The 17093-nt window shown below is 38.9% G+C and overlaps 1 protein-coding gene across 2 annotated transcripts; it reads left to right on the top strand.

Moving 5' to 3' along the window:
- The first annotated feature begins 13603 nt into the window (after positions 1 to 13603).
- Positions 13604 to 16884, top strand: LOC145008927 (FAD-dependent oxidoreductase family protein). Of its 2 annotated transcripts, none has more exons than XM_078967549.1 (9): positions 13604 to 14102; positions 14744 to 14893; positions 15025 to 15239; positions 15406 to 15476; positions 15571 to 15730; positions 15873 to 16053; positions 16270 to 16428; positions 16499 to 16587; positions 16688 to 16884. In XM_078967549.1, the coding sequence occupies exons 1-9, from the start codon at positions 13763 to 13765 to the stop codon at positions 16781 to 16783; spliced, it is 1461 nt and encodes a 486-aa protein (XP_078823675.1). In that variant the 5' UTR covers positions 13604 to 13762; the 3' UTR covers positions 16784 to 16884. The 2 variants fall into 2 exon arrangements, with proteins under 2 accessions (XP_078823675.1, XP_078823676.1); XM_078967550.1 differs by having other exon boundaries at positions 13992 to 14102; positions 14749 to 14893.
- The last annotated feature ends 209 nt before the right edge of the window (positions 16885 to 17093 follow it).

Below are 17093 nucleotides of genomic sequence, written 5' to 3' on the forward strand. Positions count from 1 at the left end.
AAAACGAGGCTAAGCTTCTTGTAAGGGTTTACACACGTTTTTGGCAGCCTCCAACCTCTCTCCTCTTCATCCTCTTGCTTATGGTGTTTGTGAACCATTAGAGGAGTGACACTTGTGACTCTAAGCCTTCCAAAGTCAATACAAGGAGATTTGGGATTGTTATTGCTACATAACAATCAAGGTAACATTATAAACTCATTCTTGTGTTAATATGATTATTTGAATGCTAGAGTTAGGGTTTATAGTCTTGGATTCAAAGCATGTACAATAGAGAAACCTAGATCCAAGCATTAGGGTTTGTATGAGCACATAGGATGTCTTATGACCAAAACCCATCAGTGGTATCAGAGACTAGATTGGTTTCAATTGTATTGATGCATTGTGTAACTAAAAAATTCGATTTTTTGGATTGTGGAGGCTGGACTCGTCGAGTCCATGGCTGAACTCGCCGAGTCCATGCCTAACTCGACGAGTCAACTCGTCAGACAGGCGGATTTTCGGGATTTTTACCTATTATGACTTAGGATAATTACCATAATTGTTTAAACTTAATAAAATTCGAATTTTATTAATCCCTTATGATTATCCTTGTCAAAATAAAAGATTTTGGTCATCTAATTAGATAATTGTTACCTTATTTGATATATGTGAAGTTATGGAAATTATTTGATCATCATCTTGCAAGAATTTGAACTAGATCTAATTAGATAACCACCAATTATAGTTAATTGCCTTATTTGAATTATGTGATCTAGAATATTCTTGACAAAGTTTGGAATAGTTTCAAATTAATCCCTTTAGGTTTTATAGTTTAAATTTGAACCCCAAAAGTTTTGTTGTTTTGAAATTTAAATAGTTAAAACCCTAATGTTTTGAAAAAGGTTTCAAAACTTGCCCTCAAGTTTTGGAATTTAAAAGTTGATTAAAAGTTTAATTAGAAATGTTAAATTCTAAAACTCTAGTAATGTTTTGAAAAGTTCAAATCACACCCTTATGGTTTTATTAATTAATTAAGGAGTATAATTAAAAGAGGGTTAATAAATCCATAAAAGTTTAGGTTAACAATTTAATTGAATTAAAAGTGTAATTATTGAAGTTAACCACATAGTATTTTAAAAGTATAAAATACACCCTATACTATATATATAACATTAAAAGTATAACATTATATATATGTATGAGTAAAAGTCAGTCTTACCGTTAGTAGGCCTCATTCACGAAGCTGGTCTATAAGGGGTGTTTAAGGAAATTGCCTATAAAATGGCGATTGAATGGGTATCCACTCTTACCCAACGCACTCTTGACTAGTGAAGGGTCGTTAGCCGAACGGGTAGGATAGGACGAAACCTTCCATTATAAGTATAATGAAATACCAAGTAACTAAATGTTTTTCAAATTCCCAATCTTAGTTACTTAGGCAAAAAGTGAATTGATGCAATTCCATGAAATTACACTTTGTGCCCTTGCGAAGACGTTAGTGGAGTGTGTGTGGTTTATCGGCACACTAAAGGGTTCTAAGCAAAGGTAGCAAAGGGTGACTCAATGTTTGTCATAGTTCGGTGGAGCGTGTGTGGTTTACCGGCACATCGAATAGGTGATTGTAACATGTGAGGGCACCATGTAGTTTGCATGGTTATTCACACCCGCTTTGTGATCCTCGGCATCCCAGTCACAAACTAGAGGGGCATATCGAGATTTAAACATGCCATTGAAATGTTCAATGAATCTCAAAGGATCTAGGAGTTTTCATAGATTTAAAACTTAAATTTATTTTTCGTTTTTCATGGTGGAAATTAGTGAATCGTCATTCACTTACCTTCAAATGTTCTGCGATTTGGGTTACGGCATCCCTCTCCCGAGTTGTAGGATATTGTGTTGGGTCCTAGCCTTGGAATTTCATTTGGGTGATTTACCAAGGACTCAATCAATCAACTAACTTGAATTCGTTTTTCTCCCGATGTCAAAGTTCGACAACTATGGTCTTCTCAATCCCGTGGAACAAGCATTCCACATGAAGATGATATTCCACGATTGGATCGAGGAACAAGAAATCATGCTTCACTTCCTCCTCCTCCTCCAATTATTCTCCCTAACCCACAAGATTGTAAAATTGAAAAGTTCAATATCACTCAAGCCCTTTTGGCAAGTAAACATAAAGAGGGCAAGTCGGTGTGTGCACACGTCTTAGGGATGAAGTCACACATTGATAGATTAAGAATGATGGGATCCGTTGTCGGTGAAGTGATGGTTGTTGATTGGGTTCTTCGGTCACTTCCTAACTTATATAGTAAGTTCGTAAGAGAGTACTATATGATGAACCACGACGTGAACCTTATAGATCTAACCTATATGGTTATTGCTGCTGAATCAGCAATGGTTTGGCGCAATAGAAAAGCAAAGTTGATTGGTGAATCTGCCTTCAAGACCTCTATAGATATAGACAATGGCAATGAAAGACATGCAATGATCGAAAAGTTTGATCATAAGAGAAAGGCGATGTCTGAGGTAGTTCCATGTGTTGTTCCAAAAGAGTCAATTTGCTTTGATTGCCAAGAGAAGGGGCATTAGAGACGAAGTTGCCCTATTTACCTAAGAGATCTAAGAGATGGGAGAGTCAAAAGTATGACTACGCTTTAGGTAAGAATCCACTATCTAACTCCATTAAGTTCCTATTCATTGATTCTTAATACATGATGTGATAAGATTGCATTTGAATGTTTTGAAGGATCGGTGAAAAGAAAGGAAGCTTGATAAGAGAGCAAGATGAATCTAATCACAAGTGATGGATCTCGATCGCATGGACTTGAAGATTGGATTTTGAGCTTAGATAGTTATGATAGAGTTGTTAGAAAATTTCCTTTTACATAGTTTTCAATAGATTTTGCATTGTAAGGACAAATGTTTTCCGCTGCTTTTATAAATAAAATAAATTTTGTTTGACTTATTTATTTATTTGTTTACTTCCTTGCAATGAAATCGTTATGTGAAAATTGATGTTTGCATATTTCTACAACGAATGGATATGATTCTTAGTTATGTTATTTATGGAAATGTCGAGAATTTACCAAATAGGGAGAGTTTCTCATCGCCCAAGTTTTAATTGGATAGAAACTTGGAATCATGCAATGTGGATGCACGATGAATGAGAAATTACGTATTTGGAAATTAGACTAACTCATTGACAAAGTGTCAAGTGAAGGACTAGGAGATCGAGTACACAAAGTTGTGTATTGATCAAGTTCACCATAAGAGTAACAAAGATATTCGTCATGATTTACTAAAGGCTTAGTAAATATGATTACACTTACAAGATTAAGTGTAATTTTGAATTGATTAAAGGGTTTAGATCAATAGCAAAACGAATAAGAAGAATCAAGTAGGCAGAAAGATAAGAGTTTCTCCATTCTAAGAAGAAGGGAGAGTAGCTTTTATGCTTTATGATAGGTCATAATGATTAAGAACCATATCTCAATTGATCCTCTAAGTGAATCTTGGTACAATTGTATGTCCAAGAAGAGGAATCAAAGATTGAAGAAATGGTCAAATCAAGAAGTCAATCATACTTCGTTCCAATAACAAGTCTTAAAGTTAAGATTGTGACAATAAGTGAAAGGTTTTAAAAGTTTATAACATTCATCAAATGTGGAAAGTTGTGATGTCTTGGATAAGACAAAGACCAACTACGACCAATTTATGAAGTGTTTTGATAAAACTACACTAACTCTTGAATATTTGTTTGTCAAGAAATGTTTATTGACAAAAGAAGCTTATATGTCAAGGAGTCAGTGGGAGTCTTAATGGTCTTGAAAAGTTTCAAGAACAAATCAAATAAACCTTATCAATCATCACTAGCACACGAGTTGAGGTTTACAACCTATCGTGAAGACATTATTTTGTTTCTGTGCCAATCCAATCGAGTTAATTATGCATGTGAGTCCTATGAGTTCTTATTTGAATGCATAAAAGGCAAGGACCTTGATCAATGGAAAGTACATTGATAGGAAAAGGTGAGCTACTTAACTACTTGGAAGACGTGGTGGGCAGCTGTGCTACCATAAGGCAAGAAATCAAGATTAAGAAAGTTCGATCCATATGAGTTTGAATTTGTCGTAAACTTTGGTTTTTAACAAATTCACATGGATAGGAACACATACACCGTTTATATCTAAGTGTCATAAGATTTCCTCCTTCATAAAAATGATTGTGAGAAAATGTTTTCACTAAGAAAGATTTTAAAAGATAGTGATTGTAAAATTGCATTCTCAAATTCGATCATGGTTACGGCATCCCTTTCCATAATTTGAATTGTGAGGTTTGGCAATTAGTCTTAATTGTTAAGACACACATATGAACTATCTAAGGCAAAAGTGTATAAGTTCAAGAAGCCTTGATAAAAGATTATCAAAGCACTAAGTACTAGAAACATGAACTTAAGAAATTCAATAAGTATTGTTTTTCTGGAAGTTAAGATGTTTATGAATACATGTCGAAGCTAGTGGGAGCATAAGTTATGTTTTATAATAATCATCATGATAGTGGGAGCATAAATGTTATGATTGTATGATTATTAAGGCACGTATTGCATAGTTGGCAATACCTGGAAGTACCTGAAACCAAAACTGAAAACCGTAAGCACGAAACTTAGTGAGTTCCCCAACCTACCACATACCCTGCATAATCACATACCGCATATATTGGGTTACACCCGCTACTTCGGGCCTCGCCCGCTATATCGGCCCCGCCTGTCTTCGAGCCCTGCTCGGATACATATCTGTTTCTCTTAGGCCCCGCCTATCTCTGGGCCCCGCCCGCTAAACACATACTACATATAACAATGGCATATAACACATAAACTGAGCATTCACTACTGCATTCGTGTACTAAGGCCTCGCCTGTCTTGGGCCTCGCCCCTGACCTGCTACTAATGAGTCATGGAACCATGTCCAAGATTCTGCTGTAAGTGAGATACAGGACCTTACCCACACTCACTCCACTCCTATCTAGGGCCTATCCCCTGCTCTACTACTAATGAGGTATGGAACACCGTCCACCCTCTGATATTGGTGAGATACAGGACCTCGCCCACACTCACCTCCTTACCAGGCACATACATGTATCACACAGATAACAAGTATAAACTATCATGTAAACCGATCCTTGGGCACCCGCCCACTAACATTAGACCTTGGTCTTGAATATCATACTAGCATACAGTGCCTAGGGCTAACCACCGGGTCTTCCTACTCATATCTACATGGGTCGGCATTGTGGCCGTAGACCCATCCACACAAAAGGAAAACTCACCTTGCACTGTTGAAACTCTGACTGATACTCTTCTGAATGCTATCTGACAACTCCCCAACCGCTGCTCCAATAGCTCCCCGAGCTTCAATATCAATATAACACTTAGTCCTAAACTGACCTCCAGAAGTCAAACTAAGTAAACCCTGGTCAAAGTCAAAGTCTTGGTCAAAGTAAACCTTTTAGGTTGACCCTACTCGCCGATTTAGCCTATTGACTCGTTGAGTTCATGAATTCAAAAACCCCCACAATCGCGACTTGACTCGCCGAGTCACCCCGCCACTTATCGAGTCCTTCAACTTCTGAGTCCTAGTCCTAGTTCTGACCAACCTATTGAGTCACTGCCTTAACTCACTGACTCGACTCGCATCCAGAAGAGGTTATGGTTTCGACCTGACTCGCCGAGTCCAAGAACAGACTCGCCGAGTCCAAGAACAGACTCGCCGAGTCCACCTTTATCATTTTCATTATGTCGATTTCAGTCCATTCCATTGCTTCCTAATCGTAGATCTGGACTCCTAAGGCTAGCATCACACATAAAGTTTCTACCTTTACATGCATACAAAGGGTTATGAAGCTAAAACACCAAATCCAAGCAAAAATGGTGGTCTATGACATAGAATGGAGCCATGGATGAAAAAAGCTAACAACTCTGAGCTTTTAGAACCCAAAAGTACTGAGATCTGAAGTCTTCTTCGTCCTCAAAGGCACAATACTCGGATTGGCCTTGGAAATGGCCCAAAAGTGACAAAATATAACTAGGAAAGCGGATCTAAATGAGTAACAACCAAGGTATGAGCTTCATACCTTCAAATGATCTGAAATATCACACCAACTCTGGATCTACTGCCCCTTCTTGAATCACCAAAGGTTCCTTTCTTCCTTCTAGCTTCAAATCACCTAAAAAAGGCAAAGAAAGCTTGAGAGCACTTCAATGGAGGCTTAGGGTTTTGAGAGTAGGTAAAGGGAGTGATGGTGGCTAGGGTGGAGGCCTAAAATGAAGCTTAAATAGGGTACCAAGTCCAGAAATTAGGGTTTTCCAACCCAGACCTGACTTGCTGAGCCAGTCCCTCCGACTCGCTGAGTCAGTCACTTAAATCTCGACGTGGAGCCCGCTCCGACTCGTCGAGTTCACCCATGGACCTGAAGAGTTGACCCCTTTGACTTAGGGTTTTCCTTTCCTATCTTGGTCTTCCGGATTTTGGGTGTTACAGTCACACACAGGAATGTACATACAAAGAATTTTTAAATGCTAAGTCACGGTCCTTTGCTGGAACTGAAGGTGTCATTGCCTTGACTTGATGGTTCGAGAAGACCGAGTCAATCTTTGAGATATGTGCTTGCCTAGAATCCAACAAGGTGAAGTTTGCGGCATGCACCTTCACCGACAGAGGACTAACTTGGTGGAATGGCCAAATCAAACTCATAACTCTTCCGGTGGCTAATGCCATGAGTTGGGAAGATCTAAAAGAATTGATGCTCGTCGAGTACTGCCCACAAGGCGAGATGCAGAAGCTAGAGGAGGAGCTCTGTAATTTAAAAATGAAAGGCTCCGACATTGCTACTTACACTGAGAGATTCAGTGATCTTGCTCTTCTCTACTTGGGAATGGTCGCCTCGGAGAGCAAGAAAGTAGAGAGATGTATTTGGGGATTAACACCCCAACTCAGGGGAATGTCGTGGCTACAAGACCGCTGACGTTTGATAGTGCCAAACGATTGGCTTAGACCTTGATTGATCTTGGAGGTTGCCAGGATCCCATACCAGCTGCCCCCGAACCACCCAAGGAGAGCGGTTGAAGGAAAAAGTTCTGGGATAAGCGCACGGGCAAGTATCTACAGGAGCCCTCCAAGAAGCAACAAATAGTGGTAGTTCATGTCGCTACTACTCTTGCCACTACCCCTACAACTCAAGCACCTGGAAGTAGATATGTTGGAACCATCCCAAGGTGCGACAAGTGTAACTTCCACCATCACGGGCCATGCCATGAAATGTTGTGCAACAACCGTGGCAAGAAGGGGCACACAACTAGTTTTTGCAAGATACAAGCCCAACCAACCAATCAGGCTCCTGGAGCTGGAGTAGGCCAAGCCTGTTATGGCTGTGGTGAGACCGGGCACTTCAAGAGAAATTGCCCAAAGGCAATGGTTGACAACACAGGGAGAGTGCTAGCTATGGACCAGGAGGAGGCTGTCGCAGATCCCACCGTAGTATCGGGTACGTTCCTCCCCGACAACTCTTATGCATGCATTCTTTTTGATAGTGGTGCGGAGAGAAGTTTTGTTATTCATGCATTCAATCATCTACTCAAGCATAAATCCCAACCTTTAACTGATTACTTTACTGTCGAGATGGATAATGGTAAGAAAGAGAGCATGGATGACGTATTCATAGGCTGTACCCTTACCTTAAATGATTATTCATTTCCCATCGATCTTATGCCGATCTCCATTAAAAGATTCGATGTCATTATTGGCATGGACTGGTTAAGTCTTCATCATGCCGATATTCTTTGTTTCGAGAAATCCATTCGCCTCAATCTACCTAATGGCGAAGACCTCATCATTTATGGTGATAAACTCAGAAAAAACCTTCGTATAATATCATGCATTAGAGCCCAAAATATATTCGAAAAGAATGTCAAGCGTTCCTACCCATGTCGTTAATGTAAAGCAGGATGTTAAGAATCTCGAGAGCATCCCCAAGGTCTGCAACTTTCTTGATATCTTCCTCGAAGATCTCCACGGAATCCCTCCCGAACGCCAAGTCAAGTTTAGAATCGACTTAATCCCCAAAGCCACTCCTATAGCCAAATCCCCTTACCGTCTAGTGCTGATAGAAATACAAGAGTTATCCAACCATCTCAATGAACTGCTCAACACAGGATTCATTAGGCTGAGCTTCTTACCCTGGGGAGCCCCGATTTTGTTTGTGAAAAAAAAGGATGGATCCCTTCGGATCTGTATAGATTATCTCAAACTCAATAAGCTCACCATCAAAAATCGCTACCTTCTTCCCCGAATCGACGATCTCTTCGATCAACTTCAGAGAGACAACTACTTTTAGAAGATAGAACTAAGATCAGGGTACCATCAGTTGTGAGTCCATCCGGGTGATATTCCTAAGACAACATTTTGGACTCGGTATGGTCACTACGAGTTTGTAGTGATGCGCTTTGGTCTGACTAACGCACCGACGATATTCATGGATCTAATGAAACAGATGTTCCGCCCCTTCCTAGATAAGTTTGTGGTAGTGTTCATTGATGATATACTTGTCTATTCTCGAAGTGAGGAAGATCATAGACAACACTTAAGGCTAGTGCTAGAAACATTGCGGGCAAAGAAATTGTATGCAAAATTCTCTAAGTGTGAATTCTGGATCAGAAAGGTAACTTTCCTCGGTCACGTGGTTAGCGAGGAAGGCATACACGTGGACCCTTCCAAAATTATGGCGATTGAGAATTGGTCAGCACTGAAGACACCCACAAAAATCCATCAATTCTTGGGTCTCGCTAGCTACTATCGCAGGTTTATCCAGAACTTCTATAGGATTACCAAGCCTCTAACCACCCTAACTACCCTTTAGTGCGGAGAAAAGCAAGATACTGCATTTCAAACATTGAAGCAGGCCTTATGCAGCGCGCCTATCCTGTCTATGCCAGAAGGGAGGGAGGAATTTGTTGTCTACTATGATGCATCCAGTCAGGGCCTAGGCTGTATGCTCATGCAGCGGGGGAAAGTCATTGCTTATGCCTCAAGACAACTGAAAGCACACGAAGTCAAATATACAACTCACGACCTGGAGTTGGGAGTAGTGGTCTTCACATTAAAGATATGGAGACATTATCTCTACGGAACCAAGTGCACTGTCTTCACCGTCCATAAGAGCATGCAACACATTTTTGATCAGAAGGAATTGAACACGAGGCAATGACGATGGGTGGAGCTACTCAATGATTATGAGTGTGAAATACGCTATCATCTAGGAAAGTGCAATGTGGTAGCAGACGCCCTCAGCCGGAAAGAATACTCAGGTCTCAGAGTAAAGGAACTTACTATGACTATCCATTCCCATCTATCCGCCCAGATCAGAGAAGCTCAACTGGAAGCCTTAAAACCAGAGAACATATCGGATGAAGCTTTGTGGGGAATGGAAAAGAACTTAGAGATCAAGGGAGACAGAGTCTATTATTTCATGAACCAGATTTGGAATTCAAAGTTCGGCGGTTATAGAGAGGTTGTCATGAGCGAAGCTCACATGAGTCGATACGCTGTTCACACATGTTCAGTTTTTAGTTTTGATTTCAGGTACTTCCTCTTCAAAGGGAAAGGATCTGGCTTGACTACAACACATCACACATGATTTTTCCGCACTATGGATTCTTGGGATTTCATACTATGATATTATTGTGTTATGAAATATTTTGATTATGGATACACTGGTTTTGATATGAGTAGCACTATGATGTTTTCAGAGCATGTTGTATAATTATTAAATAAAAATGAAAATTTTGGTCGTAAATTTTGGGATGTTACAAGTTGGTATCAGAGCCTTGGTTTGAAAGTTTTTAAAAAGAACAAAGTGTTTTGAGAAAGAACAAAGTGTGTGATGCATGCAATCGGCCGAACTCAAGTAAGTTTTCTCCTAGATACCCATACATGTTTGCTATGATACATGATGTGATTATGAGAACTGCATGCTAGATTAGAGCTAAGGATCTAGGAAGGATGCCTGATCTGCTTATTGTATGAGAACTGCATGCTAGATTAGGGCTAAGGATCTAGGAAAATGCCTTATATGCCTGCAATATGTGCTTATCGAACTATATGATAGTACGGACTAGTCAGTGATGTGATAGCCTGATTAGGATATACTTGGTTTGGGTTACTTGTAACATCTGGAATTTTAGGTATTCTTTTTATTTTGAGTTTTGAAGAGGAACTCGGCGAGTTGGTGCGTAGACTCGCCGAGTAGAGACGCGATTTCTCATCCGGATTAATGATCGGACTCGACGAGTCACATTGGTGGACTCGGCGAGTCAGTGCTGTTTAATGAAACCCTAATTTCTCGGGTTTGGGGTCTATTTAAAGGGCCTTATGGCCGTCATTTGTGTTCACCAGCCCCTAGAGCGAAACCCTAGTGCATTTGAGCGTGTGGAGTGAGAGAAGGAGCCATTATCAACCATTGGAGGTGTTGTTTAGCAAGGAAAAGGAAGTATTAGCCAAGAGGAAGTAAGAGGAACAACTTCCTGAAGATTTGAGGTCCAGAACATCACATTTGAGGTACCATTTTCGAACCCTTTTCTGTTGAGGTGATGTTCATGTTGATTTAGGGTTTATTGAGCCCTTTTGTGGCTAGATCTAGTGCCCATTTGGTCCCTTAAACGAGTTAGGTTCTGGATCTGGACCCTTGTAGGTCCAGAGTGTCCCTTTGTCCAAGCTTTTTATGAATCCATGGAGGTTTTGGTTTGGATCTTTGTGTTTGAGGTCAAAACACCATTTATGAGACATTAGGTGTGATATGAACGCCAAGACATGAACTTTACGTGATAAATAAGCTTGGAAGGACTGGATTTATGAGTTAGTGGAACAGATCTGACCTCAAAAGGTCGTTTGGGGTTGTGCATGGAATGCACTCGTCGAGTCTATTGGCAGACTCGACGAGTTGGTGCGGGTTGTTCATAGATTTCGAACCAGGGGTTGAGTAACCGAGTTGGGTGAGTGACTCGGTGAGTCGGAAGGGACTCAGAGGAAATGGGGTCCTCGTAGGGACTCGGCGAGTCCATGCCAGACTCGGCGAGTCGGGGTTGACCATTGACCATTGACCAGAGTTGACCGATGTTGACTTGATAGAGTTAGTCAACCTTAATTAGGAAGTGTTAATTAGAGATGTATTGTGTTATAGGAGGACTATAGCTCGGGAGATCGAGCACTAGTGATTTCAGGGATTCACGAGTTACCGAGATACGTGAGGTGAGTCTTCTCACTATACTTTACCTTGAGTAGGTAACCAGTGTTATGTGACAGAGTATTTGTATGATATGTATGTTATGTGTTGTATTGCATTATTTCTATGTGATTTATGTTGTGCATGTTTATAGAGTTAGAACCGGAAGGTTCCCGGAGTTAGAACTTGAGGGTTCACAGAGCTGGGTGCACGGACCCACAGAGTTATAGCCTCGAGTGGCTAATATGTGTTATATGTGGTATTTTGGGGAACTCACTAAGCTTCGTGCTTACAGTGTTTTGTGTTATGTGTTTCAGGTTTCTCTCAGGATCACGGTACGGCACCAGCTTGATTGTACACACCAGTGAAAGAGTCATATTTCGAGGATCCTGGTTTATTATGCAAGTGAAAATGGAGTTATGTTTTGTAATTTGATCAGGAATGATATTTTAAGAAAAGTGTTTTTAAGAATTAAACCATTATATTTAAATGAAAAATTGTTTGAAATTTACAGCGTTACATTACTCAATGACCAAATGCTGCTTACTTTGTGCTTTTGGGAGTTCTAGTTATCTTTAACTAACTAGTAAACGAATATGTTAAGTTACATATTACGAGGACTGAATAATTTCAGAAGGTTAGGTTTAGCCCTACAACCCTACTTCACAGCTCTCGTTTGAGTCTAACCGTTGTAGGGAGAGACCTCTTATTCGAAGGATTATTTGGTCTTAGTAATATGTAATAGTATTCGCGAGCTAGTTAGGGAAAGCTAGCAGGGATTTCTTATGAAGCTGATGACGGAGAGTGGGTCGGAGATTACCCTAGGGTAAGCCTAGGTTGAGATTAGCACATAGAACAATATTAGTGAAAGGGACTTGGTGAAGTCAAGGAAGTCCTTGAGGAAAGTATGAATAGATGTGTAAGGTAGTATTAGCCAGTACTACTGAAAGCAGAGGATCCATACTCGAGTCAAGGAGGGCTGAAAAAGAACCAAGTAACTTGTAGAGTGTGTGAGACCTCTCGAGGTTATGTAAGACCCTGACGATTATGTGTTTTCTTTCAAAATGGTGGTGATACGTCACAGAGTAGGAGGTTCAGGGTCTGGATCAGGTTCAGGTTCATGTTCGGGCACGGGTTCCGAGCTGACTGATGATGGATTATGCGAGTTCATCGCATCGAAGATTACGAGAGGCATACTTGAGGCGACTCAGGTGATTTTCGGGTCGATCAAGGAAGGGAGCATTTAGCTGATGGAGGATCACCTTAGGGCATTCCGGAGTGACATGACATCTATCCAGTCAGGGACACACACTCTCCTTCAAGGACTTTGGGGATGTGGTGCACCAGACTGTCAAGGGGTGAATGACCCCATTGTGGCCAGGAGATGGATTGCAGACATCGAGTCTACACAGTTGACAAGCTTCTGTCCTGACGGATCGAAGGTCTGATATGATGCGGGGTATTTGAGAGATAAAGTTAGAGACCGGTGGGAGGCAATTAATGATTCCTTGGGAGCTCCAACCATTGAGGCTATGACCTGGTCGGACTTTGTGACCAAATTTCAAGATGAGTTCGCACCAACTTTGGAGATTCAACAATTAGCCAGGGAGTTTCTTGATATGAGGTAGACAGTGGTGGAGATTGCCGCCAAGTTCAGAGAGAGGTCCGTACTGGTGTACTGTACAATGAATAAGCTGAAAGAGGAAATGTTAGAAAAAAAAAACTAAATGACCAAATATTTAGAAATCTACCCTAATAAATGAAAATATTATTGCCACTTGTCATTCTCTCATTTATTTGGCCACATGTCATTTTATAAATTTTATGAATTATTTAATATCCACTTGTCATTTTTATAGATTTTTTAACTTTTAGTCAAATTCCACCTATTAAATATCATCTCATATTAATTAATTTTATTAATATATTAATTAATGTACATAATAACTTTCTATTTGTGAATTCCTCTTCCTATTAATATATTAATTAATGTATAATTAACTAATGTAGATAATATCTTTCATTTGTGAATTCATATTAAATAAGTTTATTAGTATAGATTAATTAAGATTAAATTACATAAATGGCCCATGTGATTTACTAAATATCACAAACTCAGTTGTTACTTATTTTATTATAAACATAATCCTTGTGGTTACGAAAACTTACATGAATGGTCTTTTTTTTTCCTCACACCTTTTACTTTTGGACTTTTTAATAAACCCGTGTAATACACGGGTCACACACCTAGTAATAAAAATATATTAAGTTTTTAAGTTATTATTCCTAAATTAAATTTAAAATTAAAAAAAAATGTCGGACTAGACATCCATTTAACGGTTGTATTGTGCAATGACATCATCTACAAGTTTCGCCACTGTCAATCCCTATTGAAAAATAGATCGTTGTTGCACTACCGGACGTGAAACCGGAGGAAGCATCTTCCCAATCAGCATATAGTCAAGCCTACCGGAATAAACAATTAGCAAGTAGCAAACAAAAAGCTTAAAGAATGGCGTCTCTTTCACTTTCGATTTCACCAAACCCTGACCACTTAATCGACGGTATCTTCGTCTCCCCTCGGAGGCAGTTGCTCCGTCGTGTTGCTATCAATTCAAGTCCCTCCGGCTTCAATTTTCTCGCAAAATTAACGTCAGCTGAGAAAAATAGGAGAAACAAAGTAGCCGCCGTCCGAATGTCGTCAATATCTCCTGCTTCGCACTCGTATGACGTCGTCGTAGTTGGCGCTGGAATAATTGGATTGAGTATCGCCCGGCAGCTTCTCATTGGTTCGCATTTGTCCGTCGCCGTGGTTGACGCCGCCGTACCTTGTTCCGGCGCTACTGGTGCAGGTGCATTAACTGATTAACCCCTCCGTGATCTGTTAGTCTAGTTTATATCGTTTTAAGCACTGTTGATTATATACATCCGTTTGCTGCTTTCTGTTACTGTTATGGCTAGTGTCACTGTTCAATAAATACCAATCGATCACTTGAACTTGGTTTACTTATTACAGTCCACTTAATGAGCTTAGATTGAGTTTAATTTCAAAGAAATAAAGCATGATCTGATAACAGTTTAAAATTCATCGTCATATAATCATAGCAATCCTAATTCCTAAACATTAACAGATTATGAAGAAACGAACTAGAGTGCAATTACCTCGATTATAGCTTATACTAACATCTCAGCATCAAAGAGTTAATTGATTCCAAAAGCTTCTATGCAAATTTGATGCCACTTTCACAGTTTCACTCCAATCCCACTGTTGTTTCATATTGGATTTAAATAACCAGTAACGATGGTGATGAACTTAGGTTGCTATCTGCTAAAGCATTTACAATACTTAGGAAGGGACCTTATAAGAAGAAAAAGACTACTTTTAATTTATGTGCTTGTGGAAATAACAACATTCACCATAATTTTTCTTCCTAAACCATGATTCATATTATGATCTCATCACCATTCTAATTGACATTTGAATTTGTTTTAGGACAGGGCTATATATGGATGGTGCATAAGGTTCCAGGAAGTGAGAAATGGGAGCTAGCAATGAGAAGTCGTGAACTATGGGAGAAGTTTGCAGAGGATATAAAGTATCAAGGAATTGATCCTCAAGAAGTTCTTGGCTGGAAGAAGACAGGTACACTAACCCAAACACTCCCCTATCTTCTCATTTTCAAAGGGTATATAAGACATTTGACAAACTGTCAAACCCGAACACTTCCCCTGTATATTAACTCAATAGTAATAGATTGTTAAAAACACAAACAGGAAGCTTGTTGGTTGGTAAAACCTCAGATGAAATGTCAGTATTGAAAGAGAAGGTAGATAAGCTATCTAAAGCTGGACTCAATGCAGAGCTCTTGTCTTCCATTGATTTGAAGGAAATAGAACCAGTGCTTGTAGTTGGAGAAGAAGGTGGGGCCGCTTTTCTACCCAATGATTACCAACTTGATGCTCGGCGTTCAGTTGCATATATAGAAAAGGTAAGCATCACTTCTTGACAGAGGGTAAATTGGTCATTAACTCATTTCTTTTATTCAAACAATTCATTCAGTCCAAAAAAGAAACAAAACATTTTAAGTTAACTGTTCCTCAACAAATGTATAATACAATTCAATTACTAAAAGAATCACTGAAAATATCACACAGGAGAACAGAAAGTATGCAAGTGAAGGAAGATATGGGGAATATTACAATCAGCCAGTAACTGGTTTATTAAGGTAACACACTATATATTTTACTGAAGACAACTTACAAAGCTCATTTTTTTGAAGGGGTAAAGATGTCTTTTTTATAGACGATTCATCTTTTTAGGTCTGGCACTGGGGAGGTTGAAGCTGTTCAGACTCCAAAATATTCATTGTATAGCAAGAAAGCCATAGTAATTTCCACTGGATGCTGGACAGGGTCTTTGATGCAAGACCTCATAAGGGATTCAGATATTAAATTAAATATCCCTATAAAGCCTCGAAAGGTCCACTTTCTTTTTTTTTTTTATAAAAATTTGATCTTTATAACAAGTTATTTGTGTCCATATCAGGGTTTCCAAAATCTTGGAAAAGTAAATAACACTCAAGTTGAAAGATTGAATTAATCGATTTTTTTTGGGTTAACAGGGTCATCTATTGGTGATAGAGAATTTTAATTCCTTTAAATTAAACCATGGTTTAATGGAGGTAGGATACATTGGTCATCAAGATGCAATTTTGCAACCTAATAATCTTGATTCTGGAGCTGAAACTTCTTCATCCGTTTCAATGACTGCAACAATGGATACACTTGGAAATCTTGTTCTTGGTAAGGCATTGTAAATGCAAGAAATAGCAACATACTTTTTTTTTATTATTTATTTATTTATTTTTCATATCAAGGCATTTTACTTTAAAAATTCTACCTAATATAACATCATACTTGAGTAGATTTTTCAAAGTATAATGCTGTGATATAAAGTAACGAAAGGAGGATGCTATAATAAACAAATCACCTTTTTGATTATAGTTTTGTTGTTTGCAGGAAGCAGCCGACAATTTGTTGGATTTAATACGGAAATAAATGAAGAAATTATCAATAAAATATGGGAACGTGCCAAAGAGTTCTTTCCTTGTTTAAGAGAATTATCACTAAAAGATTTGGAGAAAAACAGAGAAGTCAGAGTTGGGTTAAGACCCTATAGTAAGCATAATAACAATAACGTATTAAAATTCTTAAATTTGATTTAAATATATTTTATTATTGGTTTCAGTGCCAGATGGCAAGCCTATGATTGGGCCTGTTCCCGGATTGTCAAATGTATTCCTTGCTGCAGGACATGAGGGAGAAGGATTGACTCTGGTATTTTAATTCATTTTATATTTTAATAGACTATTTTTTTATGATGTGTTATTTAGATATAATGATTAATGAAACTTATGTTTTTGGTTGTTAATTACAGGCGCTTGGAACTGCTGAAATGGTTGCTGATATGGTTTTGGGTAATCCTAGCAAAGTTGATAATGCACCATATGCATTACATGCTCATAGTTCTTGATAGCAGGTGATATCTTGTTAATGGGTGTGAGTTAAATGTAATAAATATTAAATAGCAATGTAATTTTGTTGATTTGTTTATTATACTGAATTCTAGTTTCACTTCTTCCTATTACAAGAGCTGATGTCCAAAGGAGACTTTTACTTGATATTGAATGACAAAACTACAAGGTAAGAAAAGGGATACTGATAAGAACAAGGTTAATAAGAATAGAGGTAGGCTAGCTTTTTATTAGAAATGGCCCGATTCAAGAGGGGCAAGGTCTCCAATTACAGTAAAAGATAAATATGAGAAATATATGATAATCAAC

This window comes from Lactuca saligna, chromosome 8 (assembly GCF_052625555.1).
Source record: "Lactuca saligna cultivar CGN05327 chromosome 8, ASM5262555v1, whole genome shotgun sequence".
Lineage (NCBI taxonomy): Eukaryota > Viridiplantae > Streptophyta > Magnoliopsida > Asterales > Asteraceae > Lactuca > Lactuca saligna.